The sequence below is a fragment of the Sciurus vulgaris genome, assembly GCF_902686455.1.
Source record: "Sciurus vulgaris genome assembly, chromosome: 6".
Lineage (NCBI taxonomy): Eukaryota > Metazoa > Chordata > Mammalia > Rodentia > Sciuridae > Sciurus > Sciurus vulgaris.
The window spans coordinates 141,210,588-141,235,295 of record NC_136466.1 but is presented as its reverse complement, the minus strand read 5'-3'; the positions used below and the strand labels follow the sequence as shown (position 1 = coordinate 141,235,295).

Genomic DNA, 24,708 nt, shown 5'->3' with positions numbered 1-24,708 from the left:
ATTCAAATTAAGTGATGACTTCGAAAAATTGTTCCAATGGTGACAAAACAACATAAAACAATGGCCACTCTACGTTCAGGTGTGCACGGTAGCATTATGTACATTCACATGCTTGTAGAACTGTAACCACTGTCTTCAAAATTTTTTCATCATCCCAAACTGAAACTCTGCACCATTAAACAGTAAGTCCCCCTTCCACTCTCCCCTCAGCCCCTGGGAGCCACGATTCTGTTTTCTAACTGAATCTGACGCTTCTAGGTGCCTCACACAAGTATCGGAATTTCATTACTTTAAAAGGCTAAATAATATTCCACTGTGAGTATACACCACATCTTAATACATTTGTCCAGTGTTAGCATTTTCCATTTTCCTCCTCCTCCTTTATTTGCTTTCACTTGAGCCTATATTTCTGACACCCTCTTTCTCACCTACTCCTCCTCATTGCTCCTTCTTTCCCTTCTCCCTTCTATATTCATAATTTTCTCTACATAATGTTAGAATTATTAAAAATCTAGAAAGCACTCTTTTATGGGTATTTTTAAATAGGAAAATTAAAGTTTCCTTAATTTTTCTATCCATATCATATCATAAAATTCTTAAAAGAAAATGAAAGTATAGTCCCAGCTCTGCACAAACTGCAGGTATTTACTGCACTAACTGCTAACTTTAAGCACTGATTTCCCTTCTGGTTTCATATTTGTGATAAATAAAATCGGTTGAACTAAGAGATCTTTGAAGTTCTTAACATTCAGTAATTTACAACTGTCAATCACTTGGATGAACTATTTAAGAAAAACAGTGTTGAGCCATTTAATAAATTTTAATTGCCTACCATGAGCAAGGACAGTAACAATATTAGGAGCTGAATACTGGAACTGTGAAAGAAGTTTGGCACATTATGATATATTTTACATTTGTTTTCTTTATCGTTAGGTTTTTTCTCATCTCTAGATTTGCAGCTAGAATTGTTTTCTAAAAAATTCTTCCAAACCTTCTTTGCTTCCTCCTACTATCAAAGTAATTAATTCTACTACATGATTTTACCTTATTCAGTTTTCAGGGGAGAAAAAAACGAAGAAAACGCTAAAAATTTTTTAATCCATATTTGAGAATGAGCCTCCTTACAACAAAAGTTGGTCTTGTTAAATAAACAGAACCTCATAATCTGTAGCATGGGTCTATGTCTTGCCCATACTCCATTTATAAAAATAAATATACATGCACACATAAATCTTTATCTGCAACTTCATTCCTCTGCAGACAACTAAAGTCTAACACAGTTAAACCTAAGGCCTTTAAAATGGTCCATTTCCAACATTTTCAGACTTTCCTTTTACTTTCCTCTCTAGATGGCAATATCCCTCATGAATTTTATCACAATGAGAAAAGATTTGATGCCAATTGCTTACACCAGTCGTTCCACCAATACCTTCAGACTATCACCTGGGTTAAAAGTCTAGATGTCATCCTGTGACCTTTTGCTTGTTTACTGCCATCAACAGAGACCAATGTGACCATTGGCTACAAGGAATGCAGCTTCTAACTGACTACAGGTATTTACTGCATTAAATCCTGACTTTTCAGTATTTTGCCAGATTTGCCCACAGACTTCATTAAAAAGCAACTCGGGTGTGAAACTTACCTTGCTTAAATGTTAATTAAAATTTCAAGTGAAGTTAATGATTTAACATAATAATCAAGTCAGCATTTGAAAAAGAGTCCCCAGCTTAAATAAAAAATATGACTTTTATCTGGTCCTTTTTTAATTTGAAGTTTTGGATCCTGTTTGCTTATTTTGTCAAAAACTCAACCATCTTTCTCTAAGATCATATCAACTCAGTTCCAAAGATGGTACATTGCTTGCGCCTTTCACGCTCCATGCAGTAAGAAATATAGGGTGTGCAGTTAACTTAGAGTTAAGCAAAAACCACTAACCTAGGGAGCAAGCCACTTGCTTTGGATTGATAGGCTAGCATTGATACATCTGCATTTTCTTGCCTGTCTCTTTTAGAGTCAAATATTCCCTTCTGAGGGATATTTGGATGTGTTTCATAATGCATATAAAATTTATTTGATGATTTAATAGCATCCTGTTTTTGAATGACCAAACCACAAAATGAGGTCGAGGGCCAGCTACCAGTGAGGCCCTTCACAGTTGCTTCGCTGAGGGTTTTGTGCCAACATAAGAGGCAGTGAGCAGGGACTGAATTATAGGCTCTAGAGTCAGGGCTTTCGGGTTAGGAACTTTTGGGTCCAAGACCTCAGCTCTGAGGTCTTACTCTTAGCCACATCCTGGAACTTGTTGAAGAAATGAGCAAACATATGAAAAGTGCCTAAAACAGTGTCTGGCTTATAATAAACAATCCATAAACATGATTTGTTCTAAGTAATGTGTGAGCACTGTGGGATAGCTAGGGTAGAAACCCATTTTTCTGCTCTCAAAGCTTGGACAAATGAGTTATTTCATTAATTCCAACATAATCTCCCCAAATTATAGAATCTTAATTTTGAAAGGGATTTTATGGGTCCCCTACTTGAAGTTATCATCTACGGTGTCTAGGGCATGCTCGGTAACAGAATAGCAAAAGGAGTTTAAAATCGTGCTATTGCCAGCTCTTGAGCTCACATGTGGCAGAACACTTGTGTATGCTATATATATGTGCCAAGATGTTGGCCCTTCATTCCATGGGGCCAGCCTTCTGACTTTATCTTAAAGTGCTGTATACATTCTAATCATTTTTAAATATAATTTGCTGTCCAAAATGTAAGGAAATCCTGCTTCTTATTGTGACAGTTGAATTGACTTTAGAAGGCTCCAGCAAAGACCGTATGATTTATATGTGGATAATGAGTTAAATTTCATTACTTTTGGTAGTATATGTTGACTCACTGGGGAATTTACACCCCAGTGGTAGTTGCCAACACCAGGAAGCCCACACCTCAGAGGTTTATCATAGCTCCTCATTTTTCCATCTCAATCAATATCAAAGACTAAGAATTAGCATAGAGAACATCAGAATTTTTCACTGGTACAATCAATGGCATTCAAGACCTTTGGATTGCCTAAACTATTTTAGGAATACTGCCTTGTCTTGCACAAACTAGACAGAAGAATCTGGCAAGGCCTGTAGGCCATACTCTTAAACACAGTGCCCTAAGGCTTATACTGAAAGTCCAGTGTCCAATCATGGGCAGAAGAATTGCTGGTTACTGACTGACTACACAGAATACTGCCTGTGGAATGCTTTCTTGTTTCAACAAAACTTTTAGGCAAGATGTAATCAGATTACTGCAAAAACGAAGTTTGGCACATCATATGAACTGTTTGATGCTTGTTTGTTAATGGTTCATTTAATCAATATCTCCCTATCTAAAAGAACTCAGTCTAAGACATGCTTAATTTTAGCATGATAATGAGTTATGGAGTAATAACTTACTTTTACCCTATCTTTAACTTTTTGGTGGCTGCTATTACCTCCCCAAAAGAATCTTGAGGTTGTAAATGACCAGATTAGCTTAAGTTGATGTGAAACATCTCCCATTGCACTCAATAGTCAAAGTCAAAGAGTTCACCATGGTGGCCAAGACATTATTTAAGTGCCTTTTCCTTCCTCTCCCCTTCATTTTTCAACTATATTCCCAATGCTCACTTAAGTTAGCTCAGTCATTCTGGTCTCATTTATCCCTTCAATACAGGAGATTTTAAAAGTATGGTCTCTGCACCAGCACACCATGAAATTAATGGAAATGAAAAATTTTAGCTCTTCCCCCCAATTCCCCAACCCTGAATTTCTGAATAAAAAGTCAGTATGAAATCCAGGAACTGTGTTTAGTTAAGTTCTGCAGGGATTCTCCAGGTAATGCTTAAGTTATTATATAGGAATCTCTTTTTATCTACCTTAATGTTTTGGATATGAGGTATCCGCCTCAAAGCTCCTGTGTTAATGCAAGAGTGTTCAGAGGTGAAATGATTGGATAATGAGAACTGCAACCTAAATAGTCCATCCTTGTTTGAATAACTAGGTATTTCCTATAGGTAGGTGGGGCACTACCTTAGGTTGAAGGAGGTGGGTCACTAGGGAAATGCCTAGGAAGAATTTTTCTTCTCTGAGGCCCCTTCTCCTCTCTCTCTGATTCCTCGGTGCCATGAATGAAACAGCATTTCCCCACCCTTCTACCATGATGCTCTGTCTCAACTCAGGCCCAGAACAATGGAGTTGGCTGACCATAGACCGAACCTCTAAAACCACAAGTCAAAAATAAAATTTTTCTCCACTAAGTTGTTCTTGTCATGTATATTGGTCACAGTGATGCAAAACTGACTTATACAGAAATTGGTAGCAGCAATGGGGTCTAACCTGACTAACTTGACCATGTGGTTCAGAAACCTGTGAAAATGGTTTGCTGGATGAATTTGGGAAAGTTTGGAGCTGCAAGCTGGAAAAGTTTTAGAATGTAATGAGAGCTTCATAAGCAATCCTTGTGGGAACTCAGACCACAATGCCTGTAGGAATGTAAACTGTGCTCATGAGATTTCAGAGGGAAATGAAAACTCTATTGAGAGTTGAACTAGAGGCCACCCATGTTATATTCTGGCAAAATATTTGTCTACATTTCACCCATGTCCTGAAACCTGGTATGAGACTGAATTTAAAGGTGATGGACTAATTAAACTGGAAGAGGAAATCTCAAAGCAGAACAACGTTCAAGCAGAGGCATGGGTATTGCTGGAAACTTTTTGCCAGGTTTACTATAAGAATCAGGAGCAGAAATTAGAGCTTAAGGATTTAAAAAATTGGAGTCTAGCCAGAAAAGTGATTGTAGAACTAGGGCCAAGGAAGATTGGTCATTAAAGAGAGTAAATCCACTAAAGAGATGCTAAGTACTTTATACAGAGACAATAGGAAAAATGGCTCGCAGGAATCTCAGGAATTTACAAGGCCACACACCCACTGCAGGTTCTAGTGTGTAGAAGGGAAAAATTCTTTGAGAAGAGATCATAAGGGTGCCCTTCTTGAATACAGGGGCCCTAGGAAGTCCTTTCACCATGCTCAGCCACCCAGGCACTTCCAGGGCCACTATAACCATGATTCCAGGGGACTTAGCTACTGCATAAACTGACAGCAGACCTTGATATTATCCACATGGTGCTGGTTCTGGAGAAATGTAGGATGTCTGAGTTAAGGGGTCATCAAGACTTCCACTGAGATTTCAAAGGAAACTCATGAGACCAGATAAAGAGTAGCAGGATTAGAGTCCCAGCAGGTTGCTCCTGAGAGGGTGATGCATGAAGCTATGAAGGTGGAGCTGAAAGGGGGATGGAATTAAGAGATGCTAGTAACATAGACAGTCTTCCAAGAAAAGCAGCAGCTTTCCTCAACAGGTTGAGGAGAGAGTTAGGCTAGAAAAGAACCCATGTGTGCTACAACCAGAAAGGCCAAAGGGGCAGGGCCATCCAAGCCCTTTGGAAATAATTTCTCATAGTCAAGTGTCCTAGATGCTGTATATGGAGTTCCAGGACCTGTTTTCCCAATGGGTTTCAGTCCTACTTGGATCCCAACCCTTATTCGAGTGTCCCTGTTCCTTCCTTTTGGAATGGGAATGTTTGCTCTGTGCCATCGTATATTGGATATGTGTAATTTGCTTTAGATTTTTACAGGGGCTCGTAGCCAAGAGTTTGCCTTGAGTCTCAGAATAGATTTTAGACTTAGACTTTTGGGAAATGATACAACTGTCAAGACTATGGGACTCTTGGAGATGAACAAAATGCATTTTTGTATTTTGAGATGGACATGAACTTTCAAGAGCAGAGTTGGAATGTTATGGTTTGGAGATGAAGTGTCCTCCAAATGCTCCTGTGTTAATACAGGAGTGTTTGGAAGTGAAATGATAGTATTGTGAGATTTGTAACTTGATCAGTCCATCCTACTTTGAATAGATTGACTGGGATGGTAACTTGTATGCAGGTGGGATGTAGCTAGAGGAGATAAGTCACTGGGGGAGTTACTTGGAAGGGTCATTTTTCCTTGTGGTTCCTTCCTCGTTTTTTGCTTCTCGACTGTCATGAATGGATCAGTACTCTTCCATCATGTCCTTCTGCCATTATGTGTTCACTCACCTTGGGCCACATCTGTGGAGTTGGCCACCTATGGACTGGGATGACTGAAACTTGTCCTTCTCTAAGTGGTTTGAGCAAAGCAATGTAAAGCTGACTAAAGCATCTATGGTTTCACTTTCCAATTTGTTACCATGGCAACCTCCATCTAAAAATATTAAATGAAAAAATTTGGAAATAATTCAAAATTTCTAAATAACTTTGATTACAGTATATGATAATTATTCTATTTATTATTGGTTATTATTAATCTCTTACTACATCTAATTTATAAGTTAAATTTATCCTAGGTATGTGTATATTGTCATCCTTTGGTAACTGTTGTGGATAGGTTCCAGGACCCCTGGTGGATACCAAAACCCACAGATGCTCAATAACCTTATATTAAGTGGTGTTGTATTTGTATACAACCTAGGCAATCTTCCTGTATGATTTAAATAATTCCTTAATCACTTGTAATACTTAATAAAATATAAATGTTATGTAAATAGATGTTATATGGTATCAGTTAGGGAATAATGACCAGAAAAATGTACATGTTTAGTACAGATGCAACCCTGCAATCCCCACCCCAGTGCTTTCAATCCAAGGTTGATTGAATCCTCGGATATAGAAATTATGGCTATGGTGGATTGGCTGTACAGGAACAGGCATAGCATATTTAGGCTTCAGTACCATCAGCAGTTTTAGACATCCGCTGGGGTCTTGAAATGCATTCCCTGCAAAAAAGGGTAGACAACTGTAGTGATGATGTACTAACACAAGTGAATCAAGAACAAAGTTGAAACAAATGTATGCTGAGACTGACTTCTAAACCTCATTCTGTGCACTTAATTTTACTGAACTGGACTGCTCTTTCCCCAGATTGGGACAGCTCTCATCCTCAATTCCTACAGGTCTTCATCTTTACTCAAATTTCTTCTTCTTAATGAGGTGCTCCCTGAGCATGCGGTTTAGATGGGACCCCAACTATGACACTCACCATTCTTCCTGCTTAATTTTTCTCCATATTCACCATCTCCTTTTTTACCCTTTATACTGCATATTTTTCTTATTTCTAGTCTGTATTGTCTGCCATCTGACTGTCAGAAAAGAAGCTCCACATGGGCAGGAAGGTTGACTGCTTTGTTCATTAGAACCTAGAACAGTGCCTGATACATGGCAGACACTCAGTAAATATTTATTGAATAGAATGAAGAATGAATGTAAATTCAAGCAAAAGGAAGAAGAAAAAGTTGGGTCACAAAAATCTCGATGAAATAGTCCATTTTGCTATTTATTAAAGGATAAGTTATGAGTCAGTCATGACTAAAATAATAAAACACTGAATTCTGAAATGTAAGAAAAATCATTGATAATGAAGAATCTCAAGTAATAAAAAGGCAGATGCCTGAAATAAAGACATACTGAGGTCTAACCCTGGATATATATAAATGTGTGTGTGTGTGTGTGTGTGTGTGTGTGTGTTTGTGTGTGTGTGTATATTATGGAGGGCGCTAGGGATCAAACCCAGGTCCTCATGCATGTTAAACACATACTCTATCACTGAGTTATACCTCAGCCCCAGCTTTCAGACCATTTTTTTAATCATGTTTTTAATTTATTGCGTATCAATCTTACCAGTTTGGCAATTTTAGGTTGCTCTGTTATTAATAGAGAAATTCTAAGCTTCAGGGACAAATGAAACAGTACATTACCACTAATTATTAAGCATGTCTGAAGTAATGACTAACATTTCATCTTGAAGGCTTGATATTTCCTGAGTTATGCTGTGGATACTCTGCCAGTAAGATGCTGTTATGTTCTTGGGCAAATTACTAAAATTCACTGAGACATTCCTCACTAATTCAATGCAGTTGCCAATAGAGGCCTCCAAAAAGCTTTGGAATAAGAGATCTCCCAGGCAATCTCATGTTTTAAAAAACGAGGTATAAATTACATGGAATGAAGTGCACAGGTGATTTTCACAAGGTATGTGTTCATGTAATCAAAACCTCTGTCAAAATATAGAACATTTTCAATACTAATTTATTTGCTCTCAAGTAATGGGAATAATCAAATAATATTGAAGTAATAACAGTATTTACAAAGCTAAGGTGAATCCTCATGTATTGCTGAAGTTTGAGGGAAATCCTTGAAGCAATAAAGTCTTGAAAACTTCTCTATGCTTAATAAGTAATAAAAAAAGAAAACCAAGGGATTAACATGACCATTTGCTTAAGATATTTGAAGGTTATTAAATAGGTGGGACAAACATTGTTCAGAGTCAAGATTTAATATCAATTGGTGTAGAATATTAAAAGACAGAATGAGAAAAACTAACCCAAGATGACTAATACTAAGGAAAGATGCCCCACTCCCATCTCTCCATTATTAGAAATGTTATAACTATGGCATATTATGAGTCAGGGACCTGAAATAAGAATCCTGTCTTGGTACAAGTAAGATTTCTTAAACCCAACTCCAAACTCCTAAGATCAATGATTTTATGTATGATATATTGGTTTGATTGTTTTGGTTGCTGTTTTTGTTTTTTTTCACAGTATATTTCATCTTTTAAATTACTTTTGTGTTAGGGAAAACTCAAATTAATTTGAGATTATCCTAATTAAAGATTCATGTATAGCTTGCTTTACTCCAGAATTAGTCATTTAATGCTACTTCTAATAAGGCATTGATAAGATTAAAAGAATGGGACTAGCAAGGGATATAAAAGGAAGAAAAATAGATTAAGTTGGGTAAAATTCACTAGATAAAATATAATTGTGAGGTTATTACACACTTATTTGTGGTAAATCCTAAATTTAATTTGAACTTGCTAGCCATCAACTCAAAGAGAGAAATAAGTTCAGTTACATGTCTAATAGCATCTAAAGCATTTTTAAGATTTTCAATTAATTGAAAGAAACTCAATTATTCCTGGTGGCGAATCCTGAGTGTTTTCTCCCATGATTTCTCCTAAGAAGGAAACTCTATAATAAACTAAAGAATATCTTCAACAAAACAACAACAACAAAAGATACAGAACATTTCCAATATCCCAGTGAGTTCCGTAGTGTCCTGTTCTAGTTCTTCCCCTCCCCCTGGGCAATCAGTATTCTGATTTCTATCATTGACATCCGCCAGAATGGCTAAAATTTAACATACTGATAATATGAAGAATACATAATGCACTCTTTTGGTTTTGACTTCTTTTCACTCTGTGTAACATTGAGTTCTGGCTATTCCACATTTTGCTCCAAATATCACATTATCAGTATGTTACATTTTAGCCATTCTGGTGGATATGAAGTGATACTGAATGGTAGTTGTATTTTGCATTTCTATGAAGACTAGAAATCATTAAAATGATGTTGAACGTCTTTTATTGGCCTTATTGGCCATTTGTATATCTTCTTCTTCAAGTTATGATGTCATTTGCCATTTTTAAATCAAATTGTTTTTCTTGAGTTGTAAGAGTTCTTAACATGTTGGTTTGCTTTTGTTAAATTCAGCTTCAAAACTGTAATTAGGATGGCCTTAGGAAACCTTAACATTTTTTTAAGTGTGGTAAAAATACATGTATATAAAAGTTACCATCTTAACCATTTTCAAGTGTATAGTTCAGTAGCATTAATTATATTCACATTGTTGTACAACCAATCTGCAGAACTCTTCATCTTGAAAAACTGAAAGTCTGTTAACATCAAATCCTCACATATGTAACATCTGTAAGGGAAGCTTATTATGGAAAGGATTTCTCTACTGTGTAGGAACTTGAACATGATCAAATCTAATAGTTTAGAAATATATGATTTCTCCTTTTCTAATTATTCTATATTTGTTTCTACCAATTACTCTATAAATGCCAGTAATAACTTTGTAGATAGACCAAAACTCATTGGAGCCTCTTTAAGGCTCCCTTTTAGTGACAGAAAAATAGAAATATAATCCCAGTCCATTTTAACTGTGTGTCATCCCAAAGATGTTAGGTTGTATACTCAGTAACACTAGTTTAGATTCATAAAAGTGAAATCTAATACAAATGTATTTTGAAAAGTATAACAGGATTTCTTGTTATTCTTCATATAAAAATATTTTTTTATTTTATATTTTTCATATAAAATGCATTACTTTTGTAATACCTATTAAATTCCTATTTTTAGTTCCTCAATGCTTACATTTTCTGTGTTTGAAATTAAGTGCATTCATGAATATCCACAGAAAACACTTAAAGAAATGGTTCATTCTCAACAATCTAGATATAGTTTGTGTTTTGTGGTTTAGATTCCAAGCAAATTTAATGACATAGTACATAGGAACTACTTAGACTTAAAATTCATATTTACATAGTTCTAAGGGAGGTTCATTGTCTTCCATCTTTTTTTTTTTTTTGGTGCTGGGGATTGAACCCAGGACCTTGGGCTTGCAAGGCAAGCTATCTCCCCAGCCTGGTTCATTGTCTTCCAAATCCCTCAAAAGCACAGACTAAAACATGAAGAATGATTAAAAAAAAAAATACAGCAAAGTTAGAGCTTTATGGAATCAAGTGTAATTTTGTTCCACCCAAAGAGTTATAAAAGAATTATTACCTCATTTCTTATCACTGAATACCTCAGCAAACACATGCTAGAAAACTACCTTGTGGTATACAAAATCAACATGCAAAAAGCAATAGCTTTCCTATCCACAATAATGAATTCAGTGAAAAATAAATCAAGAAAGCAATTTCATTACCATAACCTCAAAAATAATATCTAAAATAAATCTAACTGAGGAGGTAAAGACTTCTACAATGAAAATTATGGTACACTGAAGAAATAAATTGAAAGTAGACATTAGAAGATGGAAAGACTTCCCATATTTATGGATAGGCAGAATTAATATTGTTAAAAAGGTCTTACTGCCAAAAGTGATCTACAGATTCAATGCACTTCCCTTTAAAATACCAACAATATTCTTCACAGAACTAACAATTTTTTAAAGTACTGAAATTTATTTGGAAGAATAAAAGACCTAGAATAGCCAAAATAATTAATTCTAAGCAAAAAAAAAAAGAAATGCTGGAGCCATCACAATATCCAACTTCAAATTATACTATAGAGCTATAATAAGAAAAACTGTGTGATACTGGCCAAAAAACAGACAATGGAGAAGAACAGAAGACACAGAGACACACCCATACAGATACAGTCATCTGATCTTTGATAAAGGTGTAAAAGCACTCTGGAAAAAAGGGAGTCTTTTAAACAAATGGTATAAACAAATTTTAAACAAATCCATTTGTAGAAAAAATGAAACTAGATCCTTATCTTTCACCCTGCATAAAAGTCAATTCAAAAATGGATGAAAGATCCAGTTATTAGACTATAAACTTTGCAAGTGCTATAAGAAAATGTAGGATCAACACTCCAACATATAGGCCTACAAAATTATTGCCTCAGTAGGATTTCTAAAAGTTCAGGAAATAATATCAAGAATGAATAAATGGAATAGCATCAAATTAAAAATTTGCACAGAAAAAAAAAAAGAGTGTGAAGAGAAAGCCTACAGAATAGAAGACTTTGGCTATATACTCTTCTGACAGAAGATTAATATCCAGAGTATGTAAAGAATTCAAAACAATTACATAAAAAAGAAATAACTCAATCAATAAGTGGGCAAATGAACTAAACGGATACTTCTTAAAAGAAGAAAAACAAAGGACCATTAAATATATGAAGAAATGTTCAGCGTCTTTAAGCAATTAGGGAAAAAGCAAATCAAAACTACCCTGAGATTTCACCTCACTTCAGTCAGAATGGCAACTCAAGAATACAAACAATAATAAATGCCGGAGAAGATATGGAGAAAAAAGATCACCTTTACTCTGTTGGTGGCATCGTAAATTAATACAACCACTATAGAAAATCAGTATGGAGATTCCTCAAAAGACTATGAATGGAACCACCATATGACCCAGCTATACCACTTCTCAGTATTTATCCTAAAGAGTAAAAGTCAGCATACTACGTCAATACATGCATACCCATGTTTACAGCAGCACAATCCACAATAGCCAAACTGTGGAACCAGCCTGGGTGACAATGAATGAATGAATGAATGAATGAATGAATGAATGAATGGATAAAGAAAATGTGGCATATACACAACAATTGTATTCAGCCATGAAGAATGAAATTATATCATTTGCAGGAAAAAAGATGGAACTTGAGAGCATCATGTTAAGTGAAATAAGCCAAACTTAGAAAGTCAAGGGTTGTATGTTATCTCTGATATGTGGAAAATAGAGAGAGAGAGAGAGAGAGAGAGAGAGAGAGAGAGAGAGAGAGAGAGAAAGGTATGTGTGTTGGAGGATGTGGGGAGATCTCATAAAAATAGAAGGGAAACCAATAGAGAAGAGGAAAGGTACCAAGGGCTGGGAGGAGAGGGAAAGGGGCACTACTGGGGAATGAAAGTGGCCAAATTATATTGTTACATCATGTGTATGTACAAATACGTAACCATGAATTCCACTAGTATATATAATTATTATACACTAATAAAAATATTTATGTAGTAATAAAAGAGAAAAAACCTAGAAAGGAATCAGGTTTGCATTCCCAGTGTCGAGTATATGATAGGTATTCATTAGAAAAACGTTGAATAAATGAATGGTTGATGACATTAATCTTTATTTCTTGTCTTCCAAGTTTGTGACTTTCAGGAAACTGCCTTAAAACAAAGTTTGTTCAGATCAAAGCACATTCAGAAAATCACAGCCAAAGTGTGATATAATGAATAATACCTCTGGTTCTTGCCCCAACTCTTTGCACAGTTCTTCAGAAACTCTGAATTTCCTGAGTGATAGGTATGGCTTTGTTATGCTAATGAACTGACCCATAGGGACCTTTAGATAGTTATAAGGGAAAGGCCTGCCACAGCAAGACGACCAAACATCATTAGAGGTTGGAACTTTCAGCCTCAGCCTCACAACCTCCTGGATGGGGAGAAGGACTGGTGATCGAGTTCAATCACATGGTCAATGATTTAATCAATCATGCCTACACAATGAAACTCCATATCAAAGCTTTAGACCCTGTCTGTGCTCAGTGGAGCTCTGTGGTAGATGAATGTATCAATGCACTGGAAGTGTGGTGAACCCTGACTTCAGGGAGGCAGAACCTTCTGTGCTTGTGATCCTTCCAGATCTTGTGCTATGCATCTCTTCATCTGGCTGCTCATCTGTATCCCTTATAATAAATGCTAATCATAAGAACAGAACATTCCTGAATTCTGTGAGTCATTTTAGAGAATTATCAAATCTGAGGGAATTGGGGGAAGCCTTTTTGTGGTCACCTGGCAGAAGTGCAGATGGCTTGGGACACCTGAAGTTTGGGGTTGGTGTCTGAAAGAGGGCAGTTTTTTGAAACCAAGTCCTTCACTTGCTGGGGTCTTCCCTAATTCTGGAGAGTGTCAGAATTGAGCTGAATTGTAGGACACTCAGAGAATTGGTATCAGAACAAAGTAAATCAGGAGGAATTCCAAGGCAGCTTGAGTACCTGCAATGTTTCTCTGATAAAAATCAAGGGAAAAAATGAAACATCGTACCTTAGGAGCATAGTTTTATGAAAGAGCCATATATAGCAGAATGAACATTGCAACCAAATCTTAGTAACTACCAAATCTTGGAAAAGTCACTTGACCTTGAAGATTCCTAGTTTCCACATCCTTAAAAGGGAGGAGAATGATACCTACCTGGAATGGTTAATTTTGTGTCATCTCAGCTGGGCCACTGTACCCAAAGAGCTGGTCAACATTTTGGATGTTTCTGTGAAGGTGTTTTGGGATAAGATTTACATTGAAATTGGAGGACTTTGAGTCAAGCAGATTGCCCTTGTGAATGGGCCTTATACATCAGTTGAAGGCCTGACCAAGACAAAAGACTGAACTCCCAGAGCAACAAAGAATACACTTTGACTGTAATATTGTCCAGCTGTAATGTTGGCTCTTTGCCTAGATCTCCAGCCTGTCAGCCCATACTGCAGTGTGGACTTGCCACCTCCATAACTGTGTGAATCAATCCCATAAAATAAATTCCTCCTATTCACAAATAGCTCCATTTCTCTAAAGAACCCTGACACACCATCTCATCTGGTTGTTGCAAGAATTAAATGAGATGAAGTGTGTGAATTAAAGCATTGTAAAACGTGAGGGTGGTTGCCTACCTAGTCTGTGAGCTGTGTAATGAGTTTTGTTGAGGTTTGTAGACATAGGTATTAATATTTCAAAGGTGACCATAGGATCAACACCATAGATAAATGGGTTCTGAATATTACAGAAGAAACTACAAGATAGCAACCAATAGGGAAGGTACTTCCTGGATTTCTGCTCTGGACAGATACAGTATCTGTGGCCATGAAGTGTCAACTTAGGACAGGAAATCATGGCGTAGTCGACTTAGTTCCATTTATACACCCAGCACTTGGCACAGTGCTTTGCATGTAGTTGTTATCAGATAATTGCTGGAGAATAAATGAATTTTATTTATGTGATAACTCAAAGTTGTACATTTTTGTGAGTAACTAGAGAGAAATTGTCAAATACCTCAGAATTAACATAGAGCATTTTAACATATGCATGGAGGGTTAGAAACCATGTACATAGAAGGCTCTTCAGAAGAGTTCAGCGTCAGTTGATCATAGTCTGTGTGCTAAATAAGGGGGCAGGAAGATTTAATGAGGAGAAGCCAAAGCCACGACCCCAGGTGCTTCCTTGAGCAAACCTACAGCAAGAACTCTCTCTAAAACGGATGGCTTTGCTTCCACGGACCTTTGCTGAACTCTGCATAATAGCAAGGTGTAAATATAACTTGGAGAAAAAATCAGGGTCACTGCACTGAATGAGTACTTTTAAACTCCAGGACCGGAATAAAAGTAAACTTGAAATTCCAGTCATTGGAATGCTTTTTAACAGCAGAGCAAACACTACCCAGCATCACTTGACAATTCAGATCTCCAGATGACATTTTTTGTAGCAGTCAATGGTCAATCTGGCTTCCATTAGCACGCTTCACAACTTCATGAATTGTGGTTTATGTGGGCAGATATTTTGAGAGTCAGCCGTGCAGGAACACGGTTGCTTTCAAAACACTCTAAGCAAAAAGTTTGTCTGAGAAAGAAGACCAGACTTCTAGTCTTGTTGGTATTTTTGGAAGTATGTCATCATAACGATATTTCCAGGCTTCTCTGAATATGGCAATAAAGGAGAGCCCCTTAAGATAGACTGCCTTAAATTAAAACAACAGTACAGATATTAGTTTCCACTTACAAAATTGGGAAAGAATTTGTAAAATTAATGCCCAGTATTACTGAAAGCATATCCCTTCACTGCTTATTCGAAAGCTGTTTGACAAAAAATAAGTTAATTAATTAAAATTAAAATTAAAAAAAGAAAACTTTAAAGAATGCTCAATACCTTGAAGATGCAATTCTACCTTTAAGACTTTAACCCAAGAAAATATAGCAATACAAAGATCTATTCACTGATTCAGGTTCATCACTGTGTTAATTGTAATAGTGAAAAATTAGAAATAAATACGATAGCTAACAGTAGAGAATTGCCTAAGAGAATTTTGCTTCATCCATATGAAGGAATAATATGCCACCATTAAAAATAAGGTTGAAGAAGAACATACAATGATGTGGGAATTTGGTCATCATACGTTGGTGAAAGAAAAAGCAGTCTACAAAGCATTGCATACAGAATGTCTATTTTTATTTTTGAAATCAAGTAAAAGCATAGTCTATACATGCATAAAAGAAAAAGCTAGAAGTGTGTACATTAAAATGTTAAGAATAACTATCTTTGGGCGGTGGAATGACAGGAGATTTTTTTTTTTTTTAATCAGCTATTCTATGTTCCCTTCACCAAATCTTCTAAAATAAAGATTCCATCAGCAATTGTCAGGAGTGGGGTAGTTTTAAACATTTTGAACAAAATGAACAGAAAATAAACAAACAAAAAAACCTGTGATAAACTAGAATTATCTACTAGTAGAAGAGAAAAAACATTTTACAGAGCTCTGCCTAAACTCTTGTGCACTCCAGGACTTCACTTTCTAAGGCGATTTGTTCAAAGTAATTTTTAATTTAGGCTTAAGTGGTATAGTGTGAGCTAAACACTTTACATCATCTTCATTTAACATGATGTATTTCCTACCCACACTGTGCTAAGCCTCGTAGGCATAAAGTCACTGTGTACAGCTCCAGCACTCTGCAGAGAGGTGGCTGGACACTTTTCACACAGATGTTAGCACACAGACACCACCTTGGAAAGGGGAGGTTTCAGCCATTAGTCACCATTCTCCAGCCCACTGAAATCCTAAAACTGTGTCGAGAGGAAAATAAACGAAGCCCAGATCACAGCTCAGATCCACATGTGAACAGATTCATCACAGCTACTGAGGAGAAATTAGAAATGTCTGGTACATCCTTAACTCCGGGAGGTGATGACGTCAGCCCTGGGAGCACTCAACCCTTCCCATGAGTGTCCTTGCTGTCTCTGATAGAGTGCATTGGGAGAATAGTCTCAGCTATTCATGTCAATCATCTGCCTCTAACTGGTGCAGCTGGGTGGGTAATGGAGTTGAAATTTTCAAAAGACTGTTGGTGAAAATGGCTGAGAGGGGGAATAGTTTAGTTCTGAATAAGTGCCCATCAAGTGAAACGTGACACTTTCCCCTGCTCATTTCCAGTGGTTCCTGGACCATACAAAGGAAAGAATCGACAATATTTATGTATTCATAGGTATTTTTTACATATGAATCAGTCAGAGATCCAGACAAAATTAGACTTAAAGTTTAAAAGTGTCCCACTTTGTCCACTGTGTCCTCTGTGATGACATAGGGGGAGAGTTCCAGGCTAACTTTAAAACTACCCTCAGCTAAAACCATCCTGGAGCCAGTTGAGCCTTGCCTGGATGGGTGTTTTGAATTTACAAAATCTAGCAGGCTTACTTAAAAACTGACAGTGAATAGAAGTTTAAGAACATAAGTTTCCAAGGAACTTGTGTTCTCCCTAGTCTCCCACTTCATGATAATACTTGAAAAATCAGTAGAGAATCCAAGTTAACCAACCCTTATGCCTTAATATTACACCTTCTCTCAGAGCTGAAAAATGCAAAATTGCACAGCATTTTGCAATCAGAGCTCCCCCAGATACTGCCTCAGCCCACCATTCTTCTGGAAATGAAAATGGACAGAAAGTCAAGGAGCACAGGACTCATTAGCCAGACAGACTCACCTTGCTGTCGCCGATCCTCCTGCAGGTGACAGGTGTGCATGTCAGTGAACAGGTGGCTGCCAACCTTCTTTTGCGTGGTAGACATGGTGCTAGCAGTCCGGCTGTGGCTGGAGAATCACTAGGGCATTTCCTTCCCCCGGCCAGTCACCTACGCTAGTCCTCAGAAGGCAACCAGAACCACATAGGTACACGCAGATCCTGGCTTGCTTGTAAAACATTTACTCCACTAATAAACTTCCAAGTTTTTCCGAGTCATGATTCCTGAAATAAATATTTACCAATGTTACTTCTCCTACATATTATGATGCCAATTCATTTGGTTAAAAACAAGACTTAGTTCTTTCACTTAAAGTGAATTGAAACTTTCCTTTCTTATAGTGGAAAATCATGCAAAGTCACTATTTCTAACAGATTACAGTTTGGATAAGTTTGAATTCTCATCTGCTGATGTGAAATCCAATTTCTTCAGCATTTAGAGATGACTGCTGGAGTAATATATACACAGAGGGGAAAAATGTGGAGCAGGGTTAAATCAAGTGATTCCTATGCCTAGTCTCAATTGTCCTCAGTGACAGCTGAACTTGCACAGTTCTTAAAGGAGGCTGGAAGGGAGGAGGAGCGAATGGACTAGGCTGATTAGCATAGAGAGGCAGGCCAGAAATGGTCTGCTTTGAATAATAGTGACCTAGGCAGGGATTCTAACGATGCCCTGCTGTTACAGTAATTAAATATCTGACATCCGCTCCTTTGTTTGTAATTAAAATACAAGCTGAAAACATGGTTTATCTTGCATGGATATTCTTTTCTACGTGTGAAATCTAAAAGGTACAACTGGAACTGGTAATGAGCTCATGGAAATATACTGCTGGAACTTTCGATTTCTGTAAACACCTCCTAGTCTTCAGGAGAGCACTTACAAGGCAGCCTCCCTGCCAAGGCAACTATTTGGAGTTCTGGAAGAAAAATAAACACACAAAACACGATTTTTCCAGAAACTTATCTCTGCTTCCCCCTTAGACTCTCTATTGCTATTTCTAGGTCATAAGACAAGGCTATTTGTAGTGTTTTCTTGTGCTTGTATTTCATTACTATTGCAAAACATAAACCCCAAACACCTTTAATTGGACTGAAGTTGTAATGAATGCTGGTAGATTCTGCCCTTTAAGAATCACAGTTCTTTGGGAAGCCAGAAAGGAGGTAGTAGGCAGTAATAATGACAAAGTGGTTTAGCTCCAAAGTCTGTACCCCGCAGCTTCCTGTGCATATTTGGAAACTGGTGCTAAACTTGACACTCTCATGAGAAGGTTATGTCCTAGCCAGATCTGGGTAGGTGCTCTCCTTTTACTCTGAGGCAATTAACAATTTCCCATGGATACTTTGATTTCTGAAGACTTCATGAAATGTGTGATTGTTTTTTTATGATGCCTATGATTTATCAAAATGTTTTGTTTTAAGAACCTATTCGCTGCACTTTTAACTCCATCACAGTGTAACAGGTTATGTGTTTTGCTACTTTGAAATAATCCTGTTATTAAAGAACCAGGGTTTCTGCTTTAAATGGCTGGTATTCATCTTGTCCTGTACAAAAATCATGGTGAAAGCCTGAGCGTTTTCTTCCTGACTAATGTAAAGCAATCGATGTTTTATCAAGTTGGGGATATCAGTAATAAGCATATTGCTATATAAGTAAATAGCCCACAAAACTGTAAGCCAATTCTTGAGAGAAAAGGATGAAAACAATGTTTGCTAGTGAAACCCAAGTTTTAAAACATATGAATAGAATAGCATAATAAGCCCTGTGCTCCCATTACCTGGATTCAATAATTGCCAACTCACAATCCTGTCTCAAATCTGTGTTTCATTACAGCTACTGTCCTCCTTATTGTACCACAGGACTAGAAGTACCCAGGCATCGCTGAGTTCATAAACATTTCAGTATGAATTTTTAAGATAGGAGAACTTTAAAAAACATAATCACAATAAGACTGTCACACTTTTAACAGTTGAACGTGATTCTTTAATATAATTACATATCCAGACAGTGTTCTCATTTCTCTTAGTGTCTAATAGATTTACCCTCATGAGTCTTTTTTTTCCCCCTTCAAATTAGGACTCAAAGATTCATCCACACATTTTACTTGGTTTGATTTTTTTTTTAAAGCCTTTTTCAATCTAGTTTCCTCTCTGAAAGAATGTTGCTTGGGGACTACTTTCTATATACTCTTTAATTTGTGTCTGATTTTTCAAAGAAGAATCCTTAGGTGCTTCCATCTAAAAAAAAATTTTTTTTTTTTTTGGTTGTAGATGGATACAATACCTCTGTTTTATTTGTTTATTTTTATGTGGTGCCAGGAATCGTGCTTCACACATGCTAGGCAAGCGCTGTGCCACTGAGCCACAACCCCAGCCTGGCGCCTCCATTTTTCTTATTCATGCTGGATGTAGAGCTGGGGAAAGAGCGAGGAGGGGAAGGAATAGTCAACTGACAAGGGCTAAAACACCCATCTCCCCTGCAATCCTGCTCTCAATGGTGTACCATGTACCTATGTGTCACAGTAGTGTGTGACATTCAGTGTATCAGCCACAGTGGGCTGGGTGGCTACTTGCTTCCTCCTTCTTCCTCTGCTTACTTTCAGAAACACCACCAGGTTAGCTCACAGTGGGCATACTGTGCTTTACTTTTTGCTTGTAAAGAAAAGAAGTCAGAATGCAGAAGTCTGGTTGGATCAAGAAACATGTTAATAATCATCAACATTTTTAAACTCATAATTTGATTAAAAAATAATGTCAACCTTGTTTCCTTATCAACTCTGTGACCAACCCCCTTCCAAAGGATACCACTGCTTTCCTTAGTCTGAGTTCTTCCTTCTCCACCATATCCTATCTGCTTAACTTGTGTCTTTATGTGTCCTTATGTTCCCTGAAGTGTACAGTGGCATGACATGTCAGAGATAATCGATCTTATCAGATAGTACTTTTAGGGTAGAACTTGAAAATGTTATTTTATGACTAAAATTTATAGCTCAGACAGCATAGCATTTGGTTGAATAAACTAAATGGTATTAAGTTTATAGGAGGGTTTTCTATTCTCAGTTGAATCATATTTACAAAACGAAAACATATGCATTTGACACTACATAAGCAAATTTGCTTGCTTAGGTAGTAACCTGGCTGTTTTGAACATATTCATGATATATAGTCTACAAGCACATCCATTCTTCAAAAGCCTTTGGACTGTTTTGAATGACAGGTGTTATATAAATAAAAAGCAGTAAATTGCATTTATCACTTTCAGGCTTAAAGAATAGGATAAAAGATACATAATAGAACGTAAACTAGAAAACTGAAGCCCCTGGGCTGAGCCTTAATATGATTCCCAATGTGCAATTTGCATTGCTAAATCATCATTGTAGTCGAAGGCTGATGATTTAGTGTCAAGATGATTATTTTCTGTTGATTTTAAGTAACAGATCCCTTGATCCTTTGTATCAAACACTGGTAGGTAGGTTCCACCCCCTCCCCCATCACTTTTCCTTAGTACATCAACCAAAGACATTGTGAATGAGAATGTTGGGTTTCAGGATCTCACAGTGGCTTATGTAACATGAATATCATAAATGAATACATAGAATTCTGTACTGTACAGTCATGTTACTCTAAGTTTTTATATGTTCTTAGCTCATAGAGTTTCCCAAGTAATACAGTTGACTGGATTCCCATTTATATCATCTATGAAAACATAGGTGATACACATGGATGCATTAGAGACTTTTCCTTGAATGCTTCTTCTCCTTTATGGATTCAGGAGGCTACAGGGGCTTAGCATCAAACTGCTTGTTTTCAAAGGTGCTCACTACTCTGAAATTGCCATCATTGATCTTTAATCCATTGAACACCAATATTTGGCTCTCAGTTATCAAAAACATTGCCTCACTCCATAAACACTGCGGTGGCATTCAAACTAATTTTGACCCTTCTGCTGAGGAGTCTTAGCTTCCACTGCCACAGGGCTCCCCCTGGAGGTCAGCAGAGTCCAAGGTCAGTTAGTAAAGTAGCTTTGGTTCCAAGAAAGGTTTGTATTTGAGGGGATTAAGAAGGTACCCAATTATCCTCCTACAGGTGAAACTTGATTGTTGCTGTATTTAATCTTCTGCAGCTTTACATTTTTTTCTATCTTTAGTGAAGCCTTTTAACCAGAATGAAAACAAAATAAAACCAACATTCAGAAAAATGCTCTTTTACTTTGTTTTAGTGAAAAGGAAACCCAGATTATAACAGTTCTGTTTCCAAAATATTCACCATCTGGATAGGATCAAATAATCCCCAGGTCAGAATAGCATCTAGAAGTGTTTGAAATCCACAGTCATCAGGATCCATGAGGCAGAATAGAACTCTCTGAAGGTAAATAGGCACTAACTGGGGTATTTTTTCAAATTAAACAAATAAATTTGCACAAAATCAAACTTTGCTAGTTCATTTTATGTTTATAGGAATACAATGACAATCAGGCTGTGTTCCTCCTTCCCTTTCTCATACCTTGCTTCCTTCTTACTTTGGTCTTTGTTCCTACCACCTTCCGCTCTATTCTTTCACTCATATTCATTTTTGTTAACTAGATGGAGTATTATATAATTTTGATGTATTGAAAATGAAATTATTCCACATCTGCTATTTGCTTCAAAATAATATGGGAAAGGGAGAGATGGGGGTAAAAGTGAAATAAGATGGATCATAAATTGGTAAATATATCCAAGTGATGAGTACATTGGGTTTTATTATGCTTTCATGTCTACATTTTATATTTTTGAAATTTCTATGATAAAGAGTTTTAAAATTTAATTACTCTTGATGGATCTGATTGAAAGGGTATAACCAACAGACAATATTCAAGATTTATTAGAGTATAGAGACTCTTCAAAAAATTTTTAATATAGCTTTTTACTCCCTGTGTTTCTCATGCAAAGATAGAAAATGTCAAAATTGAAAATACATTATTATGGCAAAATGTGAGCACAATTTATAAACAACCAAAAAAAAAAAAAAAAAAAAACCACATCTGGTGCTTCTCAAACATCTGTTGCTGGCAGAGGTACATGACCATCAAGTTTAGACACATCTGTCACTGAATCTTTTTTTTTAAATACAGATTTTTCATTGTAGATGGACACAATACATTTATTTTATTTATTTATTTTTATGTGGTGTTGAGGATCAAACCCAGTGCCTCACACATGCTAGGGAAGTGCTCTACCACTGAGCCACAACCCCAGCCTCATGCGGCTGAATCTTATGTGAAGATATTACCCTCATTTGAAGAGATCAAAGAAGTAGTTTCACTTCTCAATGTTCTTTTATACATTATCTTTCTAATTTTATTACTATTTTATCAGTTCTGTTTCTAAAATGTAATTAAGTTGCACGTTAATCAGTTTGGGCTGCTATACAAAACTACCATAAACTGTGTTGCATTTATTTTTCACAGTGTTGGACGCTGAAAGTCTGAGATCAGGGTACCAGCATGGTCGGGTTCTGGTAAGGGCCCTCTTCTAAGTGACAGACTGCTGTGTTCTCATTGTGTTCTCACATAGTGGAAAGAGAGGTCTCTGGAGTTCATTGTATAAGGACGCTAATCCCATCCATGGGGGATCCACCCTTGTTACCTCCCAAAGTTCCCACCTTCTGATACCATCACATTGTGAGTGAGGATTTCAACATATGAATTAGGAGGAGACACAAAAATTCAGTTCATAACAGGTTGCCTTTTCAATGATGGAAACCTTTTTAATAGAAATTCAACTCCATGGTGGGGCATTAAAGAAAGATATCTGTAAACTCTGTATTTCCACATGTTACTTTGGAGGCTTCCCACAACTCTCTGTAAACATTGGCGACTTCAGTATTTTTTGCCTCCCAGACCAGAGATATGTAAATGTGTACAAACACACACACGTGCGCGCGCACGTGCGCTCCCCTCATCTCCCTGGCATTCACTACTGGCATGGGAGAATGAAGTTGCTGCTTAGACAATGATCTTCAGCTTTAAATAACAAGCGCATCTGGAGAGCTGCAGGTGGGAAATCCTGGGACAGTGTGGAGGCTCACTGAGCAGAGGCAGCAGTACCAGACATTGAAGCGACTCCTTGCTCAGTGTGGACCCAGAGTGACTGAGCTCAAAGAAGGTAGAAGGATCAGAATACATCCTTCATCTATGGTCTCAGGGGTCCAGCTGGTGTAACCATAGTGGTAGAAGATAAATTCAAGAAAAAAAAAATCAAGTGTTCACTTCTGAATCTCCCAGGAACTCTGAAACATAGAATTGTGTTAGTGGCAAAATTAGGTAACACTACCAGCATGTTTTTCTGCTGCCCTATTCTGTAAATTACAAATATCAGCAACATTGTCAAAATGTACTTTTTCATTGTATTTCAAGGTAAATGCGTGAGGAGTTGAATCTTAAATAGAAACTTCAAAAAAAGTATAGTGAATTCTTATTGTTCTACGTTGCCTGAGCATCTATTTTGAATGCAAGTTTAACCTTCTCATACCAGAAGCAGGGCCCAGTCACCCTTGACACAATTTACAACTCTATACCAATCCCTCACCACCCCAGCTCCTCAGTATGGTCAATCAACCCACCTGCCTTATGCAACTGCTCCCTGGTGACCACTTCCCTATAGAACAGCTAGATAAGCCTACTTGACTGGCCTATGGATACACCCCGCGCCCCACACACACCTCCCACATGGACTGTGCAGATATGTCAGAGTATCCTGCAACCATCTTTTAGTCCCAGCATGACCCCCTGGGACTCATGTATGCTTGCTTTTAACTCATCAACTAGAACTTCTCATGGGAAATCTGTTTGGGTAATGCCCTGAACCCCAATAAAGGTGTTGGACCTCTTGTCTCTCTTTCAAGAAAAATCTCAAAAAATTCAGAGAAAAAAAGCAAAGATGTGTGACAAGGTGAAGCATGGAAGGCTAGTCTAATAAGGTCTATCTCCTTCTTCACTGACCAGCTGGGACTTTGGGCAATTTGTATGACACTAATAAGCAAGTTTACTACTTGAAATGCACTGTTCTAAGCTCCTACATATAAGTTCCCTGCAAGGCATCATAGGTCACCTGTAATGACCTGTATGATGCTAAAAGAGAGAAAATGGGCCTCCTTCTACTCACCTATACCCAGATGCCTTGTTTGTATTAATTACAAATATCTATCAGATGTTACCTTCCAAGTCTTTTTCATTCTTAAGCAGACATTGTGGAGTGTCTACCCAACACCCATTTCCTCCTACATATTTTTTCGAAAATATATCTATTTATCATTACT

At 37.1% G+C, this 24,708-nt stretch overlaps 1 protein-coding gene across 3 annotated transcripts in view; it reads right to left on the bottom strand.

Moving 5' to 3' along the window:
- The window catches only part of RANBP3L (RAN binding protein 3 like), a 55,380-nt gene extending 37,424 nt beyond the window's left edge, over positions 1 to 17,956 (bottom strand). For all 3 annotated transcript variants that reach the window (XM_079145758.1, XM_079145757.1, XM_079145759.1), the window contains exon 1: positions 17,377 to 17,956. In XM_079145758.1, the coding sequence (XP_079001884.1) occupies positions 17,377 to 17,461 (85 nt within the window). In that variant the 5' untranslated portion in view covers positions 17,462 to 17,956. The remainder of the gene's footprint in view (positions 1 to 17,376) is intronic.
- Between the last annotated feature and the right edge of the window lie 6,752 nt (positions 17,957 to 24,708).